The sequence below is a fragment of the Dasypus novemcinctus genome, chromosome 1, assembly GCF_030445035.2.
Source record: "Dasypus novemcinctus isolate mDasNov1 chromosome 1, mDasNov1.1.hap2, whole genome shotgun sequence".
Taxonomy (NCBI): domain Eukaryota; kingdom Metazoa; phylum Chordata; class Mammalia; order Cingulata; family Dasypodidae; genus Dasypus; species Dasypus novemcinctus.
The window spans coordinates 33,195,417-33,222,832 of record NC_080673.1 but is presented as its reverse complement, the minus strand read 5'-3'; the positions used below and the strand labels follow the sequence as shown (position 1 = coordinate 33,222,832).

Below are 27,416 nucleotides of genomic sequence, written 5' to 3'. Positions count from 1 at the left end.
TAAGGGAAAATGATAATGTAGTATTTTAGGAAATTTGAGGATTTAGGTGAAGTGCATAATTAGGACAGTAAATCATCTGTCCACAGTCTCACTGTCCATGAACTCTGAGTTTGAGAGTTTAGTGGATATGATTAATACAGAGAGGGGATGGTATAGGAAAGCAAAATTATGTTTGAATATCAAATAAATGTAGGTACAGTGTTATGTTTCATTCACATTTTTCTCATTTAAATCTCACAGCAACTCTAAATTAAATCCTATCACTTAATTTAAGCCTATATTAAGCACTTTAAGAAATTCCCCCACCTCTATGCTGCTATTACCCACTTCATTCTCTAAATGACCCTCTATCAATCTTCAAGTTGAGGCCCAGATTAATGAGTTGCTAAGGTCCCATAGTTAGTAAGCTTTCAAATCCAATCTTGTCTAGCTTCTGAGCCCTGCCTGTCTTATCGTTACCATTATCATGAGTGAGATTCTCCTTCTCAGCACTTGTCTTATCATTGCTCTTACTTACCAGAACCACAGATCCTATGACTATTTAAACCTTGGAGACCTTTCTTGTTCCTGGAAGTTTCAGTTAAGCAGAAGTCATGTGTGTATGAGTCAAGACAGTGTGTTTTATATCTCAAGAGATTTGCCCTAGAACCTTGAAATTGCAATGTAGTGGGCATTTAATACTCCCAGGATACAGATCCACAAATGTTTAGTGGCTGTGAACTAACCAGGCTTATTCTTTTGATTTAACAAGATATGATAGCCAAGAAAATTCTACAGACTTTAAAGATCCATAAGAGAAAGCATTCCATTTGTTAATCAGTCTCGTGAAATCTTCACAGGAGAGTACTTTGGATAAATGAGATATTGACAAGGTCGAGCTGAGTAAATTATTGTTTCTAACTTCTCATGTGAGTAGAGCATGGCAAAAACGATAATGGGATATTGCTACTACCTCTTTGCTGTGACAGATTGGCTATCTACCCAGTCATCCACAGCTTTTTACTGATCTCCAGTGTATATCCTCCAGTCCCTGTCATAAGTCTCTGAGTTGTCTGAGCCAAAGAAACTGTGGTGGCAGTGGTCTGGATGGCAGTGGTCTGGAGAAGGTGGCAGGAAGGTGTTAGGGACCTTTGTGTGTTACCGCAGTTATGAATGGATGCTCTCAGTGAAGTATGGGTATGCAGGAGGGACATTGTATTAGTTTCCTGGCTGTAAACAAACAGCATGCAATGGGTTGCCTTTACAATAGGAATTTATTGGCTCATGATTTCAGAGGCTAGAATAGAAGACTTGCTTCCTCCCAGTGTCAGTATCTTCTGTTGGTTGGCAATCTGTGGAGTTCCTTGGCTTTTCTGAAACATGGCAATGCATATTGCAGCATCTCCTTTCTCTTGAGGGTTCTACTGATTAGCAGCTTCTGGCTGCTCCACGTGGTTTCTCCTGTGTCCAATTTCCCTCGCTTATAAGGACTTCAACTATGTTGTATTAAGATCCACCTTCATTCAATTTGGGCACACCTTAACTAATAGCATCTTCAAAGGTCCTATTTACAAATGGATTCACACTTTCAGGATCAGTGTTTGGGACCTGAACATGCCTTTTGTGGGAGTCATGATTCAATCTCCAACCACCAAGATAGGGGCAGCACTTTGGGAGGTCCCAAATTACAGAGAAAGTAGAAACATGTTGCGTACTCATTCTGATAAAGAATTTGGCCAACTCAGTGGGCAAGAAATTTCTTTTGAAATTGATTCTTTACAGCTTAAGAGAGAAAAGGAAAATAATGTATACATGTATCCCTAATGTTCATAAAGTTTTTCCACCAAACATTTTAAATAGAAACTGTTTTAATATTTAGTATTTCCTTCAAATAGATTTTCATTCAAAACCCAAACATCAGGAATGCCAGTAAATATTGGCTTAAGGTAAGCTGTTGCTTTGAACAACCAGCAAGAACTGGCAGAAACATCTTTCTCAAAGCTCCAGGAAATAGTTAAAAGGGCTGCAGGAACAGGGTGAGTGCCAAATCAAGAAAAAGGCTACTTAAAAGTGGTAAGACTTCATGGTACCCTCTGGCCTCCACTCCCAGAACAGTTCCCTGGTTCTGATTCTGGAGAGAGCAGAGTAACCCTCGTGTACCACATTCTGGTAACACATTATGTCTGGTCCAGTCTAGGTGACCTGAGGGACTTGCAGTGCAGAACTTACCCTGTGTATAGAAGTCATTTCAAAGAGCTCTCCTAAAGAATGCTGCGGGAGTAGTTAAGTCATGCTGCCCTAGGGCAAGGAATTGCTAGGGCTCTAGGATGTGCAGTACAGTGCCCAGGACCATAATGAAACTGTTCCTAAGGGAGAAAGGGACATCTGTATGCATATAAATAGAGAAATTCCTAGGGTCATATGCATACCCAAGACAAGATATGTGCATGAAGGATCAGGGTAGCCTCTAAGCTCTGGCCAGGAGCTCTTCTCTAAACTCATGATAAGGATAAGCCCTGAAGGGGAGCAATCTGCGATGACTGGAAAAGGTATTTTCTTTTTTCCCTTCCTACAATCTTTTTTTTTTTTTTTTTTTTTTTTTAAATTTTGGCTAGTTCCTGATATTCAAGGAAAGCTCTGTCATAACACTAGCTGTGTATAAGCTTTAAGGAACAGTTGCCTCAGTGTCAAAATTCCATGATAATACATTAAAATATCAAAGTATCCAGCTTTCAACAAAAGATTACAAAAACTTACAGAGAAACAGGAAGTGATGACTCAGGCAAAGGAGAAAATTAAAGTATTAGTAACCATGCATGAGAAGGATCAGATTTGGGACATTCCAGACAAACGTTTTTTAAAAATTGTCCTAAATATGTTCAAAGAGCTAAAGGAAACATGAACAAAATACTAAAGGAAATTAGGAAAGCAGTAGATGAACACATAAAGAATATCAACAGAGAGATGGAAATTATGCAAAGGAACCACATAGAGCTGAACACCATAGTAGCAGAAATAAAAACTTTCCTAGAGGGGTTCAACAGCAAATTGGAGCTGGCAGAAGAAAGAATAATGAATTTGTGTGCCATCCTTGCACAGGGACCATGCTAATCTTCTCTGTATCATTCCAATTTTAGTATATATGCTGCTGAAGTGAGCACAAGAAGAAAGAATCAGTGAACTTAAGATAAGACCATTAAAATCATCCAATCTGAGGAACAGATGGGAGAAAGAATAAAGAAAAGTGAGCAAAGCCTGTAGCATTTTGATTGTATTTATGAATTCCAAAAAGAGATATTGATTGTTTGTAAACTGGTCTGTTCCTCTGGACGTGATACCCCTTTGATTGTATTAAATTCAGAGGTTTCACTTTTACTTTATTAAATCAAGATGAGGGCTTTGACTGCCATGTCATTAGAGAATGCAGGGTTGAGTCCCCACTCCCTTGGTAGGCTATGTAAATGGATGCTCAATCAAGAACTTGGAAATAGATACACAGAGAAGAACACAGGAAGAGAGAGAGCTCCATAGACATGGCTGAGGCCCCAGGAAGAGAGATGAGTTTGAAGCTAAAGAGAAAAAAGCAACTGAGAATCCCCGAGAATTGAGCCTTACGCCAGCCTACAGCTGAAATCAGAAGAAGCTGGATCCATGGAGCCTTAAAAGGGAAGAGGAAGGTTGAACCCTCACAGATGTCACCTACCATATTGCTTCAACACGTAGCAAGGAAGTAACCTAAAGAGTTGTGCGGCGGCTTGCTCGGTCGGTAGAGGTGGGGTCTGGCTGCGGACGAGGGGTCGGTCCAGCTCAGGACGAGGGGTCGGTCCCGCTTGGGACGAGGGATCGGTCCCGCTTGGGACGAGGGGTCGGTCCGGCAGCAGACGAGGGGTCGGTCCGGCAGCAGACGAGGGGTCGGTCTCACAGGGGTTGTGTGGTTCGGCTGACGGGGTCGCCCGGCGAAGCAGGCGACGAACTGGGGACAAGGGAGGCCAGGCCCTTGTCGGGGGCTCTCAGGACTGGAGGGCGCACGGCAGAAGAACTACCGCGGAGACAAGGTAAACACGCAAGTCCACTTTATTGAGGGAGAGGCAACAGTTTTATAGGAGCTGGGGAAGGCTGATTGGTCGAAGCCACGCCCTGTTCTGATTGGTTGCCGGAGAAAGGTCAGTGGGCGGTACTGGACAGGGGAGGGGTGGTGACCAGGAATTGGCTGTTGCTGCTGCTGGGGGAAGTGGCAGGGTCTAGTGACTGGTGGCTGCTGTTGCTGGGGGAAGTGGCAGGGTTTAGGGATTGGTGGCTGCTGTTGCTGGGGTAGAGGGCAGACTGGAGTCTCCCGCCCACACCTGGCTGTTGCTGCTGTCGGGGGAGGGGAAAAGGGCAGACTGGAATTTTCCGCCCTGTGCCTGTGCAGGGAGAAAGAAGAAGAAGGGTGCCACCCCACAAGGCATCGTGTGGCGCCATCCGGGAGGAGGGGCGGCTGCGGAAGCATGGCTGCCGAGAAGGGGAGACCCGAGGGCACTCTGCGCCCATGCCGAGCTTCCTTCAGGGGTGGCGGTGGGCCCGACCAACCACCCTATTATGGGGGCAGCGGAATTAGGCCTACCGTGGCCGCTCCCCTCGCCAGGCCAGCAAACCACACTTCAGCCCGAGAGGTGACCGCAGAGTTGGACTCTTTAGGCCTTGTTACTGTAAGCTTTTACCCCAAATTAATACCCTTTATAAAACCAGTAGAGTTCTGGTACTTTGCATCAGCACCCCTTTGGCTGACTAATACAAAGCCTGGGGAACCTCTGGGTATCAAGCATACCAATATAAGTATTCTGGAAGTTCAAGAAAAACAGAGAGAGAAAGGGGCAGAGAGAATATCCAAAGAAATAATGGCTGAAAGTTTACCAAATTTAATGAAAGACATGAATATACACATCAAGATTATGAACAAACTCCAAACAGGATAAACCCAAATAGACCCACTCCAAGGCATATTATAACCAAACTGTCAAATGCCAAAGATAGAGAATTCTGAAAGCTGCAAAAGATAACATGTCATGTAAAAGGGAGCCTCAGTAAAATTGTTTTAGTCAAGGTTCTTCGTGGGAGCAGAACCAACAAGGGGTGTGTGTGTGTGTGTGTGTGTGTGTCTGTATGTTTGTAAATAATATGAATTATTTTAGGAATTGGTTCACGTGACCATGGAGGTTGCCAAGTCCAAATTCCAAAGGGCGGGCTACAAGCAGGAAGTCCAAAGATGGTTTCAGTAAATTCCCCAGGAGAGACTGGCTGACTGAAGTAGAGAAAGGAATTATTCATTCTGACTGCTGAAATCATTTAAGGCCCTCAGCTATTTAGAGAATACTTCTGTCATTGCTGAAGGCAATCCCTTGTTAATTGTAGATGTAATAAGCCATGCATGCAGTCTACTGCCTAATGATTGAAATCCATGAAATGTACCCTCACAGTAATGGGCTAGTGCTTGCTTGACAAAACAACTGGACAGCATAAACTAGCAAAGGTGACACATGAGCTTGACCATCACAGAGATTAACTGCCTATTTCTTGGAAACCATGGACGCAAGAAGGCAGTGGGATGACACATTTAAAGTGCTATTAAAGCAAAATTATCACCAACCAAGAATTCTACATCTGACAAAACTCTCTTTCAAAAATGAGAGGAATTAAGACATTCCCAAATAGACAAAAGCTGAGGGAGTTCATCACCACTAGACCAGCCCTACAGGAGATGCTAAAGAGAATTCTGCAGATTGAAAGGAAAGGACAATGACAATAGATTGAAGCTGCAAGAAGAAAAAAAGATCTCTGGTAAGGGTAATGATGGGTAAATATAAATGCCAGTACTATCATATTTTTGGTATTTAACTCCACTTTTTACCTCCTACGAGATCTAAAAGGCAAATATGTAAGATGTAATGAGAACTCAGTAGTTTGGGACTCAGTATATAAACATATAATTTGTGACAAGAATTACATAAAAGGGAATGGAGGGGGTTAGGAATATAGTTGGTGTACACTACTGGTGTTAAGTGATAGCAAAGTAAATGAGATTGTTACAGATTTTGGGATGTTAAATTTAAACTCCATGGTAACTACAAAGAAAATATTGGAGAATATGCAAGCTTATAGAGACAGAAATTAGAGTACAGGTTGCCTGGGATGGGAAACAAGGAGTTAATAGTAAATAGGTATAGGATTTCTGTTTGGGGATATGAGAAAATTTTAGGAGTGGAAGGTGGTGATGGTACCACAATGTAGTGAATGTGATTAATCCCACTGAACTTGGGAGTGGTTGAGATGGGAAGTTTATATATCCCACAATTTAAAAAACAAAAGCAGCTAAAAAGATGGTGCCAGTTAAAGGCAATACATGATCCTGGAGGGGATCTAATGAGATGGAGAAAAGGCTCAAAAGGACATTACTGGGACATGTGAAAAAATTGGAATATAAACTGTAAGCCTTAGTCAATATTAAATTTGTTGACATTGATAACATCACTTAGGGTTGATGCATAAGTAAATATCCTTGTTCTTAGAAAATGTACATGGCCCAAGTGCAATGGCAAAGATCAACAAGGAAGGATGGACCAATAATGAACCCTTGATACTGATGACTATGCTTAGGAGCCTGTGTGCCTGAAATATGAACTAGGTCTAGAGCTGTAGGGTGCGTAAGAGTTACCTCCTGAGACCCTCCATGTTGCTCAAATGTGGCCACTCTCTAAGCCAAACTCAGTATGTAAATGCATTACCTTCCCCCCAACATGGGACATGACTCCTGGGGATGAGCCTCCCTGGTGCCGAAGGATTACTACCAATCTCTAAATGGAGAAGCAACTAGAAAGAGACCTCGAATAAAAGGGTCATCTCAGACCAGCAGAATATCTCAGCCTACATGTTGGATCAAATGTTAAAAACTGCTCTTTGACCTTGAATAAAAGGGGAATATGGCAAAGACAATTGAGTTGATACGGCTAAGAGTCTTCCAAAAAGAGTCAGGAGGTCATTAGAGGGTCGTGCTTACACACACCTCAGCAGGACCCCAGAAAAAGCCAAAGTAGATACAACCCTAGGTAGTGGTTCTCCTGAAGGCTACAGAAATCCACAAGGTATATAGTCATGGCAGATGGATTTGGAGCTCTGTGCCATGTCAGAGGGCCCTACTTTGGAATTTGTGCTCCTGAGTGTGATGGAGCTGGACTCAGATGTGACTTTTCTACACATGCCTCTTCTGTCACTTTTACTGAACCTGTAGTTTGCGCTAGGGATGGTCCATACTCAGAAGACTTGAATCTCTGGACTGCCCATGTGCCAGTTGGGCCCTGAGCCTCAGCAGAGTGGCAAATCCTACTCTCTGGTTCGCTGGTCTTTCCCAGGTCAGCTAACAGGGAGGTGAAGATGGTCAGCCACCACACCAGGGAATCAAGAGTGCCTACAACTGTAGCAGAGGAATTGCATCCATCATCCATGTGAAATCTAAGACTCCTCTTGATCTAGAGGTGAAGAGAACATCACCATCCCAGGGTCCACAGAATGGAGGAATAAAATATGGACTAGAGTGGACTTACTGATATTCTACCATAAAACTATTGTGACGAGTAATAGAAGAAATTTTAGCATCGAGGTGGAGAAAGTGGCCACAGTAGTTGCTGAGGGAAGGGAGAGAGTAGAAGAGATGTGATGTGGGGGCATTTTTGGGATTTTGAGTTGTCCTTAATGATATTGCAGGGTCAGATGCTGGACTTTATATATCCTGCCACAATCTACTGAATGTACTGGGGGAGAACGTGAACTCTAGGGTAAACTATTATCTGTATAGTACAGCAGTGCCCCAAAATGTGTTCACCGATTGTGATGAGTGTACCACAATGATGAGGGAGGTTGTTGGTGTGGGAGGAATGGGGTGGGGGGGTGGCGTGTACTGGAACCTCTTACATTTTTAGTGTAAGTTTTTTTTGTGACGTATATATCTTCAAAAAAATACAATTTACAAAAATGATGTGGCAGGGGGTGGGAAGTGGGTTATATGGGAACCTCCTATGTTTTTTGTTTTTTTATGTTTTTTAATGTAACATTCCTTGTGTTCTATTAACTTTAATTTTAAAAAAAGAAAAAAAATAAGAAAAAATAAAAATTTAAAAGAAAGAAGACTGAAAGAGCAGCTTGGGGAAAACACACTGAGGTTGGGATGCTGTACCTAGAAACATACGTGTTTTGAGTCAATAACCATGACACAGTTCTGCAGGGAGCGCCCCTCGACCACCACTTGCCTCAACCTAACTGGAGAATTTGCCTCCCGCCCCGCAACCTTAGGTTCTGCTGGATGGGAGGTCCTGGTTGCTGCAGGGTTAGTGTATCAGGGACATGGGGAGGTTTAAACTAAGCCTGCAGCTATGGTTGCCACATGGTCACTGTGACATGATGCCAGCAGGCAGCAGGCAAAGGAAGGTGCCTATTATCAGGGGGAACTAGCCCTGATCACCACGAGGAGAGAGTTACTGCTCCACAATAGGGCAGGGCAGGACCCAGAGCTTGGGGAACTCACCAAGTGGCTACTGGGTGCTTCCATGACCATCAATAGCTGATGTGGCAACTGTGGTAACCACAGACTGAGAAAGGCACATGACCCGGGGACTTGGGCTGCTGATGAGGGCTGCATTGCCCCATTCAGCAAGAAACCCAGGCCAGCAGAAGTCCTGCCCAAGGGTGAGGAGTGGCAGAGAGCAACGACAGCCTCTGATGTACTACAGCAGACTGTACCTGGTCCGTGGATCCCTACTGTTTTCTTCTAGTTTTATAGCTTCAGCGCTCACACTGAGGACTATTATGAATTTAGAATTATTATTTGTGTGTGGGAACATTAAAATTGCTAATTCAACCTATTTTCTATTCTTGAGTCAGTTTTGATAATCTGTCATGCAAATAAATTGTCCTTTTAATCTGAACAAAAGAAAAATGTACATGGTAATATTCAGTGTTCAGGGAGCATAGTGTTTACAACCCACAGGTGTTTAGAAAATGCATTGGTAAATAGGCAGAGAGATGAATTAATAGATTGATGGATAGGTAAATAGAATGATACGGCAAATGTGATATGGCAAATTGGTGAATCTGGGAATCTGAGTCAGGTGGGGCTGGTATGTTGGAGTTCTCTGGATGGGATATTATTTTTGTATTATTTTTGTAACTGCTCTGTAGGTTTGAAAGTATTTCAAAATAAAGAGTTTAAAATTTTTTAAAAACCTACAAACATTGGAGGACCTGTTTATTGTGAGAAAATAATGGTTTGGATGAGAACTTTTAAAAGGGTTAATCTATCTTGTTTTGTTTTGTTTTGTTTTTCTAACGATATTTAGTCAAAATAACAAAGTCCTTCAAAAAGTAGTTTAAGGTTAGGAAGAGGAATCTTACTATCAAATCTTTCTTACAAAGCTAATTATCCATAATGTGTCCCCCTTTTTCCCAGGGTCTCCAGGAGTGAGACTTGTATCTGGCTCATGCTTCAATGTCATCATGCAGCCAAGCCTCACCTTCCTGTTTCTCTTCTCCAATCCCCACACCCCAAGCCCCAAGCTCAGAGAAGCAGATGGATGTATCAGGCCTTTAATTGGCAGTTGCTATCCTGACTCGGATATTTGGGTCATTCAGTCTTTGGTTTTATAGCATCTCTTAAGGTATTCTTCTGAAAATGTTCAGCTAGTTTTTTCCTGTTCTTGGTACCTGCATGCATAGAAAGCAGTAGTTCTAGTACAGCAGTATCATGACATGTTAAGGAATGTAAGACTCATCAAATCTGTCATTTGCTTGTGCTTACCTGATTCATTTTAATTCAGTAAACAGCATTTTTCAAATGCCAGGCCATATGCTAGATACTAAGGATACAGGGAGAAAAGATTCAGCAAAAAGATTCAGCCTCTTCTTCAAGGAATATGTTTACAAATTCCTATCAGTTTGTCCTAACCCTTGTACCCTTTAGTCTTCAGTCTTTCCTCAGGACTGTACCTCAGATTCTGCCTCTTTGTTCCAAAAATTAAAAACCACTCACACTCCTTTTCTTTTTTTTTAAAAGATTTATTTATTTCTCTCCCCTTCTCCCTCCCCCACCCCGCCCCAGTTGTCTGTTCTCTGCGTCTATTTGCTGCGTCTTCTTTGTCCGCTTCTGTTGTTTTCAGCAGCAAGGAAATCTGTGTCTCTTTTTGTTGCATCATCTTGTTGTGTCAGCTCTCCGCGTGTGCGGCGCCATTCCTGGGCAGGCTGCACTTTCTTTCATGCTGGGCGGCTCTCCTTACGGGGCACACTCCTTGCGCCTGGGGCTCCCCTATGTGGGGGACACCCCTGCGTGGCAGGGCACTCCTTACACGCATCAACACTGCGCATGGGCCAGCTCCACACGGGTCATGGAGGCCCAGGGTTTGAACCGCGGACCTCCCATGTGGTAGACGGATGCCCTAACCACTGGGCCGAGTCCGCTTCCCTCACACTCCTTTTTCATGTTAGATTTTTTTTTTTAATCTCTCTTGCCATTTAGTTTCTCCTTTTAAAATAAGTGAGCCAGTTTCTCTACCTCTTTTTGTTATAGTGTCTGGACCTATAACAATCTGAAGTAATTCATGTTGCAAGAATCTTCCATCCATTACCTACCCATTAAGCCTTATTTGCCTTTATTCCAGCAATTCATTGCTTAAATTGAAGCTCTTTGTAATGGTGGTATTATATACTTTATAGTCTATGTGTTTTCTTTGGATTGACACACTCTTCTCTTCCCTACTCTTGCAGTGGGAAGATTACATAGGAAATTGAGTTCATTTAGAACCCAGAGCCCAAATTACCTACTGCAGGTCAACCAAAAAATAAAACAAAACTCTAGATTTTACTGTGAAAGGTGATTGACATCCATTTAACTCATTGCGTATATGTTTCTGTATGGTCAGTAGTGATTATTTATATGCGTTTTTACAATATAAGTCCTTGGAAGAAAGATCCACAGAATAGATCTATTCTGACATACCTGGCATATTATGAATACAAATACATATAAATACAAATATAAATACAAAGCAGTGAAAGGGCTTGAGTTCAAAATACAAATCTTTTAAATTTCCAGAATTTCATTTCCTTTGTTCATAAGGACCAGGCACATTAATGGCAAGTCATTGTCATCTTGGCTGTGAATTTACAACATGTTGATTGAGCAAGAACTTGCAGGAACTCTTAAAGGGAAGTTGCTGAGGCCTTATGCCTTTAGCTCTCTTTTTGAATAGTGTGTATAAATGTGAGTAAGTAGAAGAGTAGGGGTGAGGAATCACAAAAACCTTTGGGTGAGGTTGACAGGGTGGGAGTTAAGGGTTGCTATGTGACAAGAAATTTTTTGTACCGTTAGGTTAACACATTTAGAAAATAAGAGCCATCCTGGGGAAACTGGGCTCAATTTAAGAGTCTGCTCTATTAAATTCCTTATTTCTCATGTTTAAGATGATTTAAACAGATGCTTAAATAAATGTTGGATCATTAGATTTTGCCTGATGACTATTCTACGCGATGTGAAAAATATTGTAAACCCTGAAACTTTCCCCGTTGGACATGGTTTGCATTCAGCCCATCAGTCACTTCTTCCCCATCTATGGGATAAAAAGCTGGACAGGCTCCCCTTTAATAACAAAACCCAGAAATTATTGCAGGACTAGGGAGCCAGTCACTTGTTAAAATTATAAAATGACAGCATACATCTTGCATTTCTCTTTGCAACCTTCCCACCACAGGTGTTAAGTCTTAGAATCCCAGGTAACTATTGTTCTGGTGGCCAGGTTGTATATCCATTTGGGTTCTTTGTTACAAGCAGAAAAAAACAACTCTTGTTAACTTAAGCAGAATGAACTCTATTGGAAGAATATTAGGAATTCATAGAATTGATGAGAAGACCAGAGAATTTATGCTTAGACGTAGGCAGCAACCAAGACAACTCTAGAGGCCCAGGAAGCAAGATCTCCCATCTACTAACTACCCATTAAGCCTTATTAATAGTAGGCATTAATAATAGTTGCTGTTCATTTAGGAATATGGTGGTGCCAACCATTTTCAGCCCCATCTTCCTACTCAGAGGAAATCCCAGAGAAGAAGCATCTTATTGGCCCAACCTGGGTCATGTCACCACACCTTGATAGAAGGAGGTTAGGGCCCTGATTACAGCCCCACCAGATTGTATCTTCATTCTCCAAAGGGAATTTAGGTTGAAGCTCTTGGGGTAAGTTATGCTGAGCAGCCAAATGCAATAAATAGCCCCATAGGGCCATGGATGAGCTTATATGATATTAAAAGGCTAGTACTAGTTTAACTTCAGTAAATGAGGGCTAGAACATTCGTTCACTTACATTGGCTAGGAAGTGTGTGTGTGTGTTTTTGTGTGTGTAGTGTGGGACTTAGAATCACAGTCCCGTTGTGGTATTGCTTTGTATACTCATAGGGCACTAAGTATGTATGTCAGAAGGTGATGATGAAGCAGTTATGCTTTGATCAGTTTCAAGAAGTTAGACATTTTTTTAAAGCCCTTTTCCTTGACTAGCTTCGGTGTTCACCCTAAGGTACTGCTAACCCATATTGTCCATGACTGCCCACTTAAAATTTTGCATTTTAAGCATATTCATCAGTAGCCATACTTTGACCTTTTGGACTCAACTGGATAAACTAATCTCCCAGTTTGATTTAGTCGGCTGTGAAAGTCAATTTATGTATTTAGCACACGTAGTTACTCAATACATGTTGTTTTTCTTTCAGCATCCAGTGCTTGATGAGCCGATAGCTGAGGCTGTCTGTATTATCGCAGATACAGATAAGTGGAGCGTCCAGGTAGCCACAAGTCAGAGGAAATTGACGGATAGTATGAAACTAGGCCAGGATGTCTTGGTCTCAAGTCAGGTGTCCAGTTTACTTCAATCAATTTTACAGCTTTACAAGCTTCACCTCCCTGCTGATTTTGTAAGTAGTCTCATAGCACCACCAAAGAAATGGAGTGAAAAAACACTTTGACAACATTTAATTATAAGATCACAAATTCAAATGTATTTTTTATACATTACAAGCACTCAGGAAACAACTACTATTAGTATGATTTTAAATAATAATTAGTTTCATGGAACAGTATTAATGGTTTGTAAAGACTGACAATACCGTTTCACTAAAGTCTTTATTTGGGCTTTAAACTGAAGCATACCCTTGGCAGGATATCTGTCACAGGGAGAATATGAGAAGCATTTATGGGTTATTATGACCTTATTTTTGTTCTATGTTGGTATTGGTAGGCAATTTTCTTTCTAGAAGCAGGCTGAATTATGCTGATTGAGATGCTGATGTCTCCCTTTCTGTAAAAGAAGGACAATAAATTAGGCTTCATAGTTTTTTACTGTTACAAGTATTTCTCAGACTCTCTATTTTATTCTGTAGTACATAACTCTTGTTACTTTTGTCATCTCAGTTGCCTAAGCATTAAATTACTACAGCTAATTATTTTTGCTTCATTTAGGAAAAATTGTTTATTTAATAGGATAAATAACTTATTTAATCTGATAAAACCAAGATCAAGGAAAATTTCATCTGCGGTTTAAAATTGTTCTTAAAAATCACTTGAATTAAACACATGTGATTAAATGGCTTTTAGAGTACAAAAGGGAAAGTAGCTAAATTTGATATGAAATCAAATGCAGAAACTACTTTAAAATTTCAGAAGTTGAAAATTGAAGAAATCGGGAAGTGGATTTGGCTCAATGGATAGAGTGTCCGTCTACCACATGGGAGGTCCACGGTTCAAACCCAGGGCCTCCTGACCTGTGTGGAGCTGGCCCACATGCAGTGCTGATGCGCGCAAAGAATGCCGTGCCACGCAGGGGTGTCCCCCGCATAGGGGAGACCCATGCGCAAGGAGTGTGCCCCTTAAGGAGAGCCACCCAGCATGAAAAAAGTGCAGCCCGTCCAGGAGTGGTGCTGCACACACAGAGAGCTGATGAAGCAAGATTATGCAACAAAAGAGACACATATTGCCAGTGCCACTGACAAGAGTATAAGCCAACACAGAAAAACACACGGTGAATGGACACAGAGAGCAGACAGCTGGGGTGGGGGGAGGGTGAGGAGGGGGAGAGAAATAAATAAATAAATCTTAAAAAAAAAAAAAAAAAATGAAGAACTCCATCCTGGGAATAAAATGCCAGAAAGATAAACAACACAGGTCTGTTTGGTAATCACGGACACTTTTTAAGAAAAATGTCTAAATGCTTTGATTACAAGATTAGTATATATTCCATATAGACCATTGCTCTTAATTTCCACATTGCAACATATAGGTTTCCGGGGATCTGTATAAACATTCTGAACTAACTATTTTAACATAAAATATTCATTGTAAGGTGATAGTCTTTTTACTATTTTATAACAGTCTTATTAAAAACTTTGTATTTTACCCCATAAAGAACTGAAACAACATAAGATGCTTTCACCACTTAACTGTTTATTTGGGGAATATTTTCATGGAAATTAGTGAAATCCTTTTTCCTTTGATTACTGTTTGGTCACTTACCAGTTGTATTTCATCTGCCCCCAGCACAATACATTTAGAATTTTAAGCCAATGAAAAACTGAAAAAATTTCATCTCTACTGGATGCTTTTTCCATGACACTAATCAGCCCAGATGGTCAAGATCAACATTTTCAAATGCATCTGTTAATCTTTTTACCTCGAAAAATAACAGGCATAATGGTCTAGAAGAAAATTATGTATGATGGAATTATCCCTGCCATTAGGTGTCATACTGAAGATGCTTGGATTGCTGTGCCTGCCAAATGCAAAAGCAGTTGCCTCTGGTGAAAGACACAGATGGTTGCTATTCTCTAAAAGATAAAGTTGGCTATAATTCCAAGGGTAGAGATGTCCTAAATATAATTGTTATTTTCTTTATTGTTATTAAAGACCTAGTTAAAATATACTCTTAAAAGAAAAAAAAATTCAAATAACCTTGTTCTAGCCATTCCACTTCTAGAAGCTTATTGCACTTAAATAATCTTAAATCTTAGCTACATGAAAAAAAAAAAAGCTCAACCATGTTCTTTCTGAAGTTAAGAATGCAAAAATGCAAATTGCTATGTGGTTAAGCAAATATTGGTACTTTCATATTCTCAGAAATTATTTCCACCATAAAAAATACATCAGTAGAATATTTAATAACATGGGGAAAGGATTGTTAGAATTTTTGAAAAGGAGGAAATAATTGTACTTATAGAATAATCTCAATTATGTTAAAAAAAATGCTTTTTAAGAATGACTGGGAAGATATATGTGAAAATCTTAATTTTAATTAGAAAAAATTATGAAAACCTATTCTTATACTTACTAGTGGCAAGGTTTGAGATACCTTATAATTTTTTAAGTTTTTTGAAAAAGTTAAGGTTATAGCTCTGCCCTTAGAAATGAGAGAATCCAGGAAGTGAATTTGGCTCAACTGATAGAGCATCTACGTACCACATAGGAGGTCCAGGGTTCAAACCCAGGGCCTCCTGGCCCATGTGGTGAACTGGCCTACACTCAGTACTGATGCGTGCAAGGAGTGCCATGCCACACAGGAGTGTCCCCCGCATAGGGACAGCCTGCCCAGGAGTGGTGCCGCACACATGGAGAGCTGACGCAGCAAGATGATGCAACAAAAAGAGACATAGATTCCCAGTTCCACTGACAAGAATGTAAGTGGACACAGAAGAATACACAGCGAATGAACACATAGAGCAGACAACTGGGGCAGGGGGAAGGTGGGGAAGGGGAGAGAAATAAGTAAAAATATGTTTTAAAAAAATAAAATGAGAATCCTAGCTCTTAAAAATGTTGGCAGAGATTTGAATTCTGGCCCTCATTTTAAATATTTTTGGCTTTACAGTGCATCATGCATCTTGAAGATAGACTACAGGAGATGTACCTTAAAAGTAAAATGCTGTCTGAGTATCTTCGAGGACACACACGAGTCCATGTGAAAGAATTAGGTGTAGTACTGGGGTGAGTTCTGTGAAGTACTGCCGTTTCTCCCTGTGAATAGGACTGTCCCTAGCCCTGTACCTACTGACACATTTAGCCTGTACCACCCTTACCTGGCAGGCTCATTGAATTGTTGGGGTGACCATCAGCTGTGTGCCTCTGCTGCTCCCCAGTGCCCAGCATGTTCCTTGTATCTATTACTGGGTTTCACACCTGGAAACCATCACAGAACTATAGGCTGGTGGTAAACTTTGTTAGTCTTCTCCCTGGTTTTTCATGCTAGAAAGTGACATTTTTAATCTCACTCTGCCAATTTCTAGTAATTTTAGTAAGATGCTGAATTCACAAGCTCTCAGACAGGAATCAACAGCTTGTGTTTACATTCCCCCCCCCACCCACAGTGCTGACGCTAGTCATGTGTCATACGTGAGGTTTTCCATTGCCAGATGTGTACCTTATCCATCTACATTTACCTAGTCCCTGCTTCTGACAGGTGACCATCATCAGCACAATGGAAGGGATCATTAGAATGTGTTCACCCTAGATCATCTCTCTAGGTCCTCTTAGAACCTTACTAGTGGAAATCATATTCACCCTGTCTTTGTCCCCTTCCTGCCCTTGTCAGGGCCAGCATCACTAAAGGTATAGACAACTTCTTGTTCATCTGAATTTAGACCTGTTGGTAGCATTACAGGAGAAAGAATAGAAAATCCATAAAGTAATACCAGCTATACTTGTAATTTTTTTCATTTTTTGAAATTCACATGAAGAATTAGGACATATTCCACAGACTGTGGCAGTCCTAATTTTTTCAAAACACTTGGCAGCATTACGCAAGTAACTATACTGTCTCCACCTCTGCTTCAAGAGAGGCAGCCAAAGTCCACTTGAAGCCATGATGTTTCTTGCTCCAGCTATTAGTGTCCATTTGCTCTCAGAATGTTGTGACTCAAATGCCTGGTAAGGATCTAAGTTTTAAAACCTTTAAACAAATTTCCAAGGTTTTTGAAGAAATTATTAAGACTAATATAAGCCTACGTGCACAGTCAGTCTGCATTCATGAGTGTTGACTGGAGGAATGTGGAGATAATGGAGAAACCGTTAAAGCACGATAAGTACAGGGAGTATAGAAACATTATAGGCTTAAAGTTGCGTGAACTTGGGCTGTGGGGAGAACAGCTGCGTGCTGCACATATGCGCAACACACCTGCCTGCATCTCCCGTTGCCCCCATGGGCGTTCTCCACTGGGAGAGTTGATTGATTTTATCATCGTTTCATCTGTTATACTTTTTCATTGGTTCTAAGGAATTATCCATGAAGCTTGGTACCTAGAAATAATACTTTCCTATAATATCATGCTATTTTAAAATAATACTTTTTTCTTTTTTCATTATTCAGGATTGAATCTAATGACCTGCCTCTGTTGACTGCTATTGCCAGTACTCATTCTCCATATGTGGCTCAAATACTCTTATAAGCTAAAGCTCAGGACAGTTCTTCCTTGGAAGAAAAAAAAAAAAATCAAATTCTCAACTGAAAGAGAAAGACATAAGCTCTCTAATATCAAAAGCATAAGAAGAGCAAGTAGAAACAGTCATTCCACCTTTTTGTTTTTTGTGGTGTTTTGTTTTTTTGTTTTTTGTTTGTGTTCAAGCAGATACTTCATTGGAAGACTTAGGTTTACTTGACGTAATGGCATTTGTGTTTTTCATGAACACTTAGGCCTTTTGTTACCCATGAATTAACAGAGAGAGTGACCTTTTTGTTAAGAGGAGAAACAAGCACTACAGTAAACACTAAGCTGTTGGTACAGATTGCCTCATGCTGTTTGGGCAGAATAATGACAAGTGAGACAGGCCTGTTCACATTTTTGGTGACTTTGGAGTGGGGAGGTAAAAATGAATATAACATTCCAGTAGGAAAGTGTTTCAGAGTTTTAAGCATGAACTCTGGAGAAAGCTTTTTTTGCTATTCTAGGAAGACAGAACAAGGATTCAGGATTCCAAGTTGGAGTTGCTTTTTACAAAAGGTGAAGTGAAGAAAGCCACATTGCCCCATCTTCAGTTCTGGTGGCTGTTGGTGTTACTGTTTGACATAAACATGAAAGAGGTTTGCCTGTTGGGAAGAGAGTGCGCTTCAGGGATCCAATGTTTTCATTTCTTTTTGGCGTTTACTTTGTTTCAGATGCAGCCACAGGTAGGTTAGGGATAGATTGGTGGTGCAGGGTCTTTATGGTAAACCCATAAATTAATGAAGCATCTTAATTCCATCAAGAAATAGTTATAGCAGCAAACTGCAGAGTCTCTTACGATATGTTTTATCCTTAAACTTTAGAGCTTTTAGGAGCTTTTTTTTTTTAAAAAGAGGCCATTTACCAAAGTTATTTTCACATGCTCCAGAGTATTTCTGTTGGTAAATTCTTCCAGCCAAAGCCACTTTCTTCCTATAATACTTAATACAAACAACCATACTTTAAACACCTTTCCAGAAGTTCATTCACCTATCATATAAAACCTGCCAAAATGAAAAATTGTTTATTCATTAGCATAATTCACTTAAAAAAAAAAACTTAGTTTTTGTTACTATAAAAGAAATTTTATTTAGCTTACTGACCAGGAGATATGTGCTGACATCCAGGGTAACATAAAAGCCTCTTAAAAGAATTAAGCATTAAAAGATTTTGCTTTACTTTAGTAAAGCAAAAACACTTAGCACCTTATAGCTCTTGAGAGCAGTTCATAACCAGGCTCTGGTTTCCTTTTACTCTTTCATGCTGAATAATTCTAATTATTTTTATTTATCTTTCATACCTAACAATAAGAAGTAACCATCCTTTTAGGAGTTAGAATGGCTTCGAATTTTCTATTTGTAAAATCCTGATTCTAGTTATCAAGTTATATAGATTTGTCTCTTTATTCGTTTATGTATCTAAATTCATTATTTGTTTGAGAGAGTAAACTAGCAGTACCAGTCGGGGAAGGGGGGGTGATTGGATGCTTTATTTCTTACAATAGGTCAGAACTGCAACCTCTCCCTCTTACTCTTTTTTTAAACTGTGAAATGTAGATGGGTGCATTAAGACTCTTAAGATCTTTAACTTCCATTGTGTATCCTTTCATAAAATTGAAGTTTTCCATCATTTTTATATTTTTATATTTCCATTAGCCTAACAATTGAGTTTGTTTTGGTGTTTTAAATTCTCTTAATTCCATGACCTCGTTGATTTCTGTTGCATTGCAGAAAGAGAATGAACCTCACTTGTGGCTCAGCTCACACGTCATTTGTTATTCCTGACGTGACTATATTGTAATAGCCCAATGTTACATCTTTTCCATCTGTACCAGTTTAAAGCATTCCCCTCATCTGTCTATAGTTTCCTTTTCCTTGTTTACACATTTTGGGCACTTTCCCTCATTCATCACCTTGCAGGGTTTCATTAAAAATAACTAAATACAAAATCAGTTCATTTTAATGTGTACAGAATGGCAAATTAAAAATTCGGCCCATACAGGGGGAAATTGAGCTTTAAATGGCTGATTCTCAACTTCACATATAAAAGATTTAGCCCAACCCCACCCCCAAAGCCTAAGAAAATTTAATTTGCCTCTTACTTTAATGTTCTAAAACTCTCTTGGAAAAATGTCAGTTGGAAAACTACAGGTGGGTCACATGGGGCAGGGGGGGTGGTTTCTTTCAGAGACATTCAGGATTCCAGTCACTATATAATCTTATATCTTTTGCCTGCAAAAACAGACTGAGAATGTTGCTGCTCTTTTATAATCCTTTAAATAACATTCAAATTTTCTGTCTTAAATTCAACCTCTTCCCAAAAGTAGAAAAGAAGAAAACAAATCTCATGGAATTGTGTTGCTGTCACACCCACTCACACATCCTCCACTACCCAGTGGCGGCATTCTGTTCTAGCTAACGAGGCAAGAAAGGGATCCCATCCTCTCCCATGCCCACCTCAAGAAAAAATAAAGATTTTTTAAAATCCAGAAAACTACCTCAGTTGACAGGATTCCATCTTTAGGGTTTCTTCAACTATTAAGTCTTACCTGTTGAGTGTAACTTTTGTAAGCATCTTGCTTTTTAAAGCAAGATCATGAAGCATGACAGAGCAGAAGTGTGTCGATGTTACTGTGATGGACCTCTTTCTAGCATGTTGCAGTTTTATTTTTAATAAATTAACGAGTGATATGAATGTAAAGTTAATTGTGTACATTTAAACATGACAATGAAAATTTAAATGTAGCTTCCATACTTGTGCATAATTCCAAAGTATTTTATTTTTATCAGTGTTAAATAGCTTTTTGTACAGGCTTCAATCCATTTTTCTGAAGTGTGCTGTTTTTTAATGCAAGTAACTGTAATCTTTTCACATCCCATGGAATTGCCGTTTACACATTGCAACTTTTTAAACTTACCGTATTTTTCAAAATTAACTTTTTGGAGGGAGGAAAATCCCCACTTGCTAAATGATACTAAACTGTTTGGGCTCTTATAATTAGGTACTGCGATTTTATAAAAATTAAGTCTGTAGCTTTTTAGTTTCTTCACCAGAGTTGATTGTACAGAAATATAAAGAATATAAAGTGACCCCAAAATTCTTTTAAATGTCTACATTTTTCCATTAATATGTACTTTTGAGAGTATTTTGTTCATGCATAGTATCACCATTAATTGAAAAAGTCTTCTCTTGGTAAATGTGAACCATTTGGTTTTTGTTGTGCTTTGGAGGGGGGAAATATTTTAATACAATGTTTTGCCTAATTTACACAGCCCCCTCTGAATGTCATTTTTAAAATGTCAAAATTTGGCAAACCATTTATTTTGGAAGCAGGATTGCAATATGCTTAAATTTAAGTGGTGTTAAAAAGGAAATTTCTGGAATTTGTTATTGAAACTACATTAAGACAAATTGATAGGACTTTATATTTTTGATCAGTTGATACATACCAATGTCAATGTGTGGGAAATTTTTCTTAAAACTTGTTCATGTATTATTTTGATCCATTTCTCTGTGGCATTTGGTGCAATAAACCTTTTGAATTTATCTTGAACGTTTTCCTTGTGCTGCATATGAGTGTTTGTTACATTTAATCAAACTTAGAGATCTCATTTCCAATAATTCATGCTGGAACAACTTCATTGCATATAGCAGTGGTTTTCAACAAGGGTGTTTTGGAAATGTGGAAACATTTTGGTTAGCACAGTGACGGGACTAAGGATGACCCTACAAGCTACAGAATTATCCCATCTCCTGCATGATCTTTAAATCTTTCAGGACCTTTCGTTGGGAAAAAGAAAAAGAAAAAAAACCTGTTTATAATGAGCTGAGCCAAAAACGTAATTCTGCTTTACATAACAGTGCAATGTGTCAATTCCATGATTTTAGTAGATACTGAGTTTTCCATATTCCTCCTCTCTGGCCACATCACCACATACTCTTCTTTGTACTCTAATCTCCAGTGAGACTGAACCACATGTAATTCCCCAAAGGCATCATTGCCCTTTGCCCTGCAAGTCTGTTCTTCCTCCTCTCTGCCTGCCCCATTATCAAGTCCCTCCTATTTGTAGCTCAAAACGCAATTCAGTGTCAAATCCTCTAGCACTTTGCTACTCCAGGTCCTTGGACCAGCAACAACTACATTGCCTGAGAGCTTGATGAAAACTCACTCTCAGCCCCAATCCTAGTTCTACTGAAGCAGAACCTATATCTCATTGTGAGCCCCAAGTGATTTATACGCACATTTAAGATTGAGAATTACTGTTCTAGCACTCAGCATGAGTGAATGAGTGCAAAAATGTATCCATCACCGAGACCGAGACCGATGTCCATGTATTGGAATACTGGGGCACAATGGGAATATTTGCAAGCAAAGGGATGAAATAAAAAATGGATGATGTCTAAAAGTGTCTGTCCAAGACATATATTTAACAACACTTAGGTGGCTATTTATGTGGAGAAAAAACATGACAAAAAATCAGAGAAGATAACATATTGAAGGTAGAACTTGAAAGACTGGTTTTACAAAATTAGAGAAATTTGGGGAACTGTAATAGAAGTGGTTTAGAAATTTCCCAATTGATTTCTAAAAATATTTGTAAGAGCATTTTGGGTCAATGTATATGAGAAGAATACATAGTGCTAAAGATCATAAATTGCACTTTTAGAAATACTGCAATTAAGCTGTTAATTTAAGCTTATAATTGAAAATTCTAACTAGAGAATGTGAATATAAAATATCCCCATTCAACTGCCTATCTTGATAAGAGGTTCATGCTTTTAAAATCCTCCCTAATATTCTCTCAAATCTGTTGACAAATTTTTACCTTTAGTGGCTGCTTTTAGTACAGCTTCTACTGTTTCTGATAGGATCATAAGAATAGAAAATATGCTGGTGTCTTAGATAAGAATAGTAATAGTAGTCACTCATTAGTGACTATGTACAAGGAGGCACATGTTGTATTCATAATTTGCTTTTGAATTTATAATATTTGCTTCAAATTATTTTCCCAGTAGAGAATTTTTATAAGGTGAATCCATCTTGGCTCCAGCCAAGGAAGAGAAATTATTGAAGTATCAACAGAACTGTGTGAACTTAGGCAACAAGACTCTAAAGTATCCAAGCAAATTTAAAACAAAACCTGGTTGGTAGAGATTATTTTGAGTGATAGAATATTTTGTTCATCTCTGGAAAGGAGGGGGTATGATCAGTTCCATCACCAATAATAAGTTAAGCTGACATGAGTACATCTTGAAGTGATCCACTGAGAATGACACTACATAACTTACCTGGGATTTCTGCCAAAAACACATAGCCTCATGAGGAAACATCAGGCAAACCCAAATAGAGATACTCTACAGAACTGGCCTATATTCTTAAAAAAAATTCAGTATCAAACAACCAGAAGAGGAACTGTTCCAAATTGGAGACTAAAGAGACATGATGATTAAATGTAGACATGATTCTAGATTGGATTATGGATCAGATAAAAAAGAATGGACATTTAAATAAAATTTGAATATGAACTACATATTGTGTTAATATCAAATTTCCTGAGTCTTACTATTATATTGTGATTATGTGAGAGAACATCTTTGTTCTTAGGAAATATACCTTGAAATATTTAGGGGTGAAGGGGCTTCAGGTTTGCAATTTACTCTCAAATGGTCCAGAAAAGAAAATGTGTGTGTCTATACACACATACACATACATACAAAGAAAGAGCATTGAAGTAAACCAAATTAACAAGTGATGATTCTGTGTGAAGAGAGATTGGGAGTTCTTTGTCTTGTAAATTTGAAATTTTTTTTAAAGTCTTTTAAAAGATTTTTTAGTGAACAAAATATCTCAATTGGATTTAATGAACAATAGGAGGAGGCATTTGGAATAGCTTAATCTGTGATAGTGCTAATTCTTCACAAAATTATGTCAGTGATGGCAAGTAATTTGAAACCCTTCAAACACACCCTGCAATAAATCCTCTCATTTGGAGCCAACCCAAAATTCAGACCACATAGGAATGTTAGCTGCCGAACTACTCCCTTTTTCAATACAAAATGTCCCTGGGGTCAGGACCTACCAAGGAGGACTACTGTGGCTCCCTTCACGGAAAGTTTCAAATAGAAATAATTAATTGCTGATGAATCAGATCTCTGGCAACAGACTAAACAATGTTCTAGTGAGTTGGCAAGGTTCTTCAATGGAGAGAGAAGAGTCTTCACATAGGGATAGGAATCTCCAAATGTATCTAAGCAATTATATTCACTTTTCTATCAGAGAAATTTGTTGTCATACTCAATATTGAAATCAGTACAAAATGCATTGTGCTGTGGGTTTTGAAGAAGGATAACAGGAGAGTGGTTTGACTACGGGCCTTGGGAAATAGTTGTTGACATATTTTTACTTGATTCTCATGATAACTCTACAAAATATTCAGGGAAAATACTAATGCCCCATATTACTTACAAAAGCCCACACAGGAAAATTTTACTTGCCCGAGATTCTGTAGATAGTAAAGGGAAAGAACTAAAATTTGAACTAGTATATTCTTAGTATGCTAACCAATCTGTGAGGGGTGTTATGGGAGGTTACATATTTAACTCCCTTTCACAGACTGGTGCTTTCTCAGCTTTCAAAAATCAAAGGGATGGCCATTCTCTCCAGGTTAAACCATAGGATAAATAAGCAGTTCTCAGGCCTGAACCACACAACATCTTGTTTTCTTTAGCTATAAAATGGGAATAATATCCACCTACCCAGTGTATGACATTCCTGTAGAAATCCAATATAATTACAAATGTTTTGGTAGGATAAAACACCTATAAATTTGTGATTATTAATAGTATTACTATTTAACAATACTCTCTAACTCACTTGTTAAAACAGTCTGATTTTTTTCCTAAGATGATTCAACAAACGTAAGATCATACCTCTTCCTTTGGAGGTAGCTTTTGGAGCTTAGATGGTCTGGTAGCTCTTGGCGACTTACTCTGCCTAACCAGGATAGCCCATTTGGAATTTCTTTGATTGGTGTCTTCATAATCACCAAGATGCCAAGCAATAGCACCACGACTATATCCTTGCATATCCAGAATACAAGGTTTTGGTTGCCTGAAAGAAGAACAAAGCGGTTGGCTCTCAAATTTAAAAGGCCTAGAAACAAAAGTCGCTGATTTTCAGATTATTGTGATTAGTCTGTTTCCCCTGAGATTTGAGGTGATTGCTAGCCATGTGCTTGGGAAAGCTAAGGATTTGACCCATCAGCCAGCATTATGAGAATTTTCTGGCTTCTCTCCCACTCCATCTCACTCCAGCTACCAGAGATGCAAGAAAATACCTCCACAGATGGGGCACTTGCCCAGGAAGCTTGTTGATGCATATGCCTGTGTATAATGACTGCCCCTCATGTTTTTGGAGTCAAGCAAGCTAGCTGCTGGCTATTGAAGGTAGCATATTAAGGCTGAGACCTCAGGAGACTGATGAGTTCTCCTAGATGACCTGGCTTGCCCATTCTGCGATGTCATGGGCATTCGGGAAAAAGCAGCTTTGGGATTCCAGGCTCTGGCTTTGGACAGTGTTTTAGAGAAAAGATTAAAGCTTCATCATCTTACTCCACTGAGGTCCTTGGTTAGGTTCTAATAACCCTAAATCACAATATTATCTGCGTCATACCTTCCCATTATAAAGAGTCAGCTTTGGGGACCTATGGTAGATTGATTGTGTACTTCAATTTAATCATAATCTGCAATATTTGGGGTATGGACCCATTGTAAATGCAATCTCTGGAAGATGCTGCTCTTAGTTAAGGTCTGGCCCAACTGAATGAAGGTGTATCTTAGTTTGAATTACTGGAGGCCTTAAAAGAGAAGCCAGAGAAAGGAGAGGAGATTGCCATGTGACAAGAAAGCCAAGGATTCCCAAAGATAGCCTGCAGCCAGCATCAGAATTTTACCCATGCTTGGAGGAAGTAAGCCTTCTAGTCTCCAAAACTGTGAGGCAATAAATTCCAAATGTGTTTATTTGGAGTCAACCAAGATGGTGAGGTAAGATGCTCTAGGGTGCCATTCTCCCACAGAATCTTTGCACAACTAGCAAAAACTGGCCAGAAAATGATGAACAATATGAGAATCTCAGAGAGTGAGAAATTTTAAAAAGGAATCAAGCAGGAATACTAGAGTCGAAGACCACACAACTGAAATAAAAATTTCCCAGGAGGTTTTCAGCAGATTGGAGCTGGTAGAAGAAGAAAAAATCAGTGAACTCAAAGACATGACAATTGAAATAATTCAGGCTGAGGATCAGAAAGAAAAAAAGAATGAACAAAAGCAAAAAGAGCATGAGACCTGTGGACACCATCAAGTGTACCAATATACTCATTATGGAAGACATAGAAGGAAAAGAAAGAGGAAGGGGTAGAAGGAATATTCAAAATGACAATGCAAGAAAACTTCCCATATTTAACAAAAGATATGAATATATACATTCAAGAATCCCAACAAACCCCAAATAGGATAAACTTGAAGAAAACCACCCCCATACCATAGTAGGCAAACAGTTGAATGCCAAGGACAAAGAAACCTGAAAGCTGCAAGGGAAAAGTAACATGTTATGTAAACAGGAGCCCGAATGCAGTATCAGGGAGCAGATGTGGCTCAGTTGTCAGGCATTTACCTCCTACGTGGGAGGTCCCAGGTTCAGTTCCCAGTGCCTCCTGGAGACTGCAAGCAAACAATGAGCAGACAGACCAATTATTTAAAATGCTGAAAGAAAACAATTGCCAACCAAGAATTTTATGTCCAGCAAGACTGTCTTTCAAAAATGAGAATGAGATTAAGACATTCCCAGATAATCAAAAGATGAAGGAGATTATCACTAGACTTGCCCTACAAGCAGTGCTAAAGGGAGTTCTTCACACTGAAAGGAAAGGACACTAGATAGTGGATCGAAGCAGTGTAAAAATAAAGACCTGTAGTACAGGTAACCATACAGTAAATATAAATGCCAGAACTACTTGTATTATATGTTTGGGTATGTAACTCCACATTTTACTTCTTATAGGTTTTAAAATGCAAATGCATAAAGAGTACTGATAAATCTATAGTTTCAGATATACAGCATATAAATATATAATTTGTAGCAAGTATGACAAAAAGGTGGGGCAATGGAGAGGTATAGGAACAGTGTTTGTGTATGATATTAAAGTTAGGTTGTTAACAAATCAATGTTTATTATGGGTTTAGGATGTTAAAGTTATGTTCTATGGTAACCACAAAGAAAATATCTGAAAAATATATTCAGAAAGAAATCAGAAGAGATGCAAAAGGGTACACTACAAAAAAGCAAATAAATATGGAATTAGGCATTAATAGAAAAAGTGAGGGTATAAAAGGTATAAGGATTACAAAGATCAAATAGCAGCATGATGGAAGAAAGTCCTGTATTTTCAGTAGTTGCCTTAAATGTAAATGGATTAAACTCTACATTTACAGAATGGATTTAAAAAAAAGCATGACCCAAAATATGCTATTTATAAGGAACTCATTTTAAATTTTAAGACGGAAGTAGATTGAAAATGAAACAATGGGAAAATATATTCCATGCAAATCATAAACAAAGGAGAGATGGTATAGTTATACTAATATCAGATAAAATAGACTTTAAATCAAAAACTACTATGAGAGACAAAGTAGATCACTATTTACTGATAAAGGAATAAATTCAATAAGATAACATAACAATTATAAATGCACCTACTAACAGAGCCCAAATGTATGAAGCAAGTATTGACAGATTTGGAGGGAGAAATGGATGGTTCTACATTAATGGTAGCAGACTTCAATATTCCATATTCAACAATCGATAGAACATCTTGAAAGAAGATCAATAAGGAAATAGAAGACTTGAAAGA

At 39.1% G+C, this 27,416-nt stretch overlaps 2 protein-coding genes and 1 pseudogene across 6 annotated transcripts in view; 1 reads left to right on the top strand and 2 right to left on the bottom strand.

Annotated features, from left to right (window-relative positions):
- Positions 1–21,054, top strand: part of FNIP2 (folliculin interacting protein 2) — a 131,945-nt gene extending 110,891 nt beyond the window's left edge. For all 5 annotated transcript variants that reach the window (XM_058277229.1, XM_058277097.1, XM_004450800.5 and 2 more), the window contains 3 exons: positions 12,760–12,960; positions 15,903–16,018; positions 17,397–21,054. In XM_058277229.1, the coding sequence (XP_058133212.1) occupies positions 12,760–12,960; positions 15,903–16,018; positions 17,397–17,475 (396 nt within the window). In that variant the 3' untranslated portion in view covers positions 17,476–21,054. The remainder of the gene's footprint in view (positions 1–12,759; positions 12,961–15,902; positions 16,019–17,396) is intronic.
- Positions 3,041–3,140, bottom strand: LOC111762405 (U6 spliceosomal RNA; annotated as a pseudogene).
- SPMIP2 (sperm microtubule inner protein 2) overlaps positions 13,151–27,416 on the bottom strand; it is a 111,034-nt gene continuing 96,768 nt past the window's right edge. Inside the window, exons 4-5 of the mRNA XM_058277375.1 lie at positions 24,439–24,619; positions 13,151–13,343 (exon numbers count right to left, since the gene is read on the bottom strand). Of these exons, the coding sequence (XP_058133358.1) occupies positions 13,296–13,343; positions 24,439–24,619 (229 nt within the window). The 3' untranslated portion in view covers positions 13,151–13,295. The remainder of the gene's footprint in view (positions 13,344–24,438; positions 24,620–27,416) is intronic.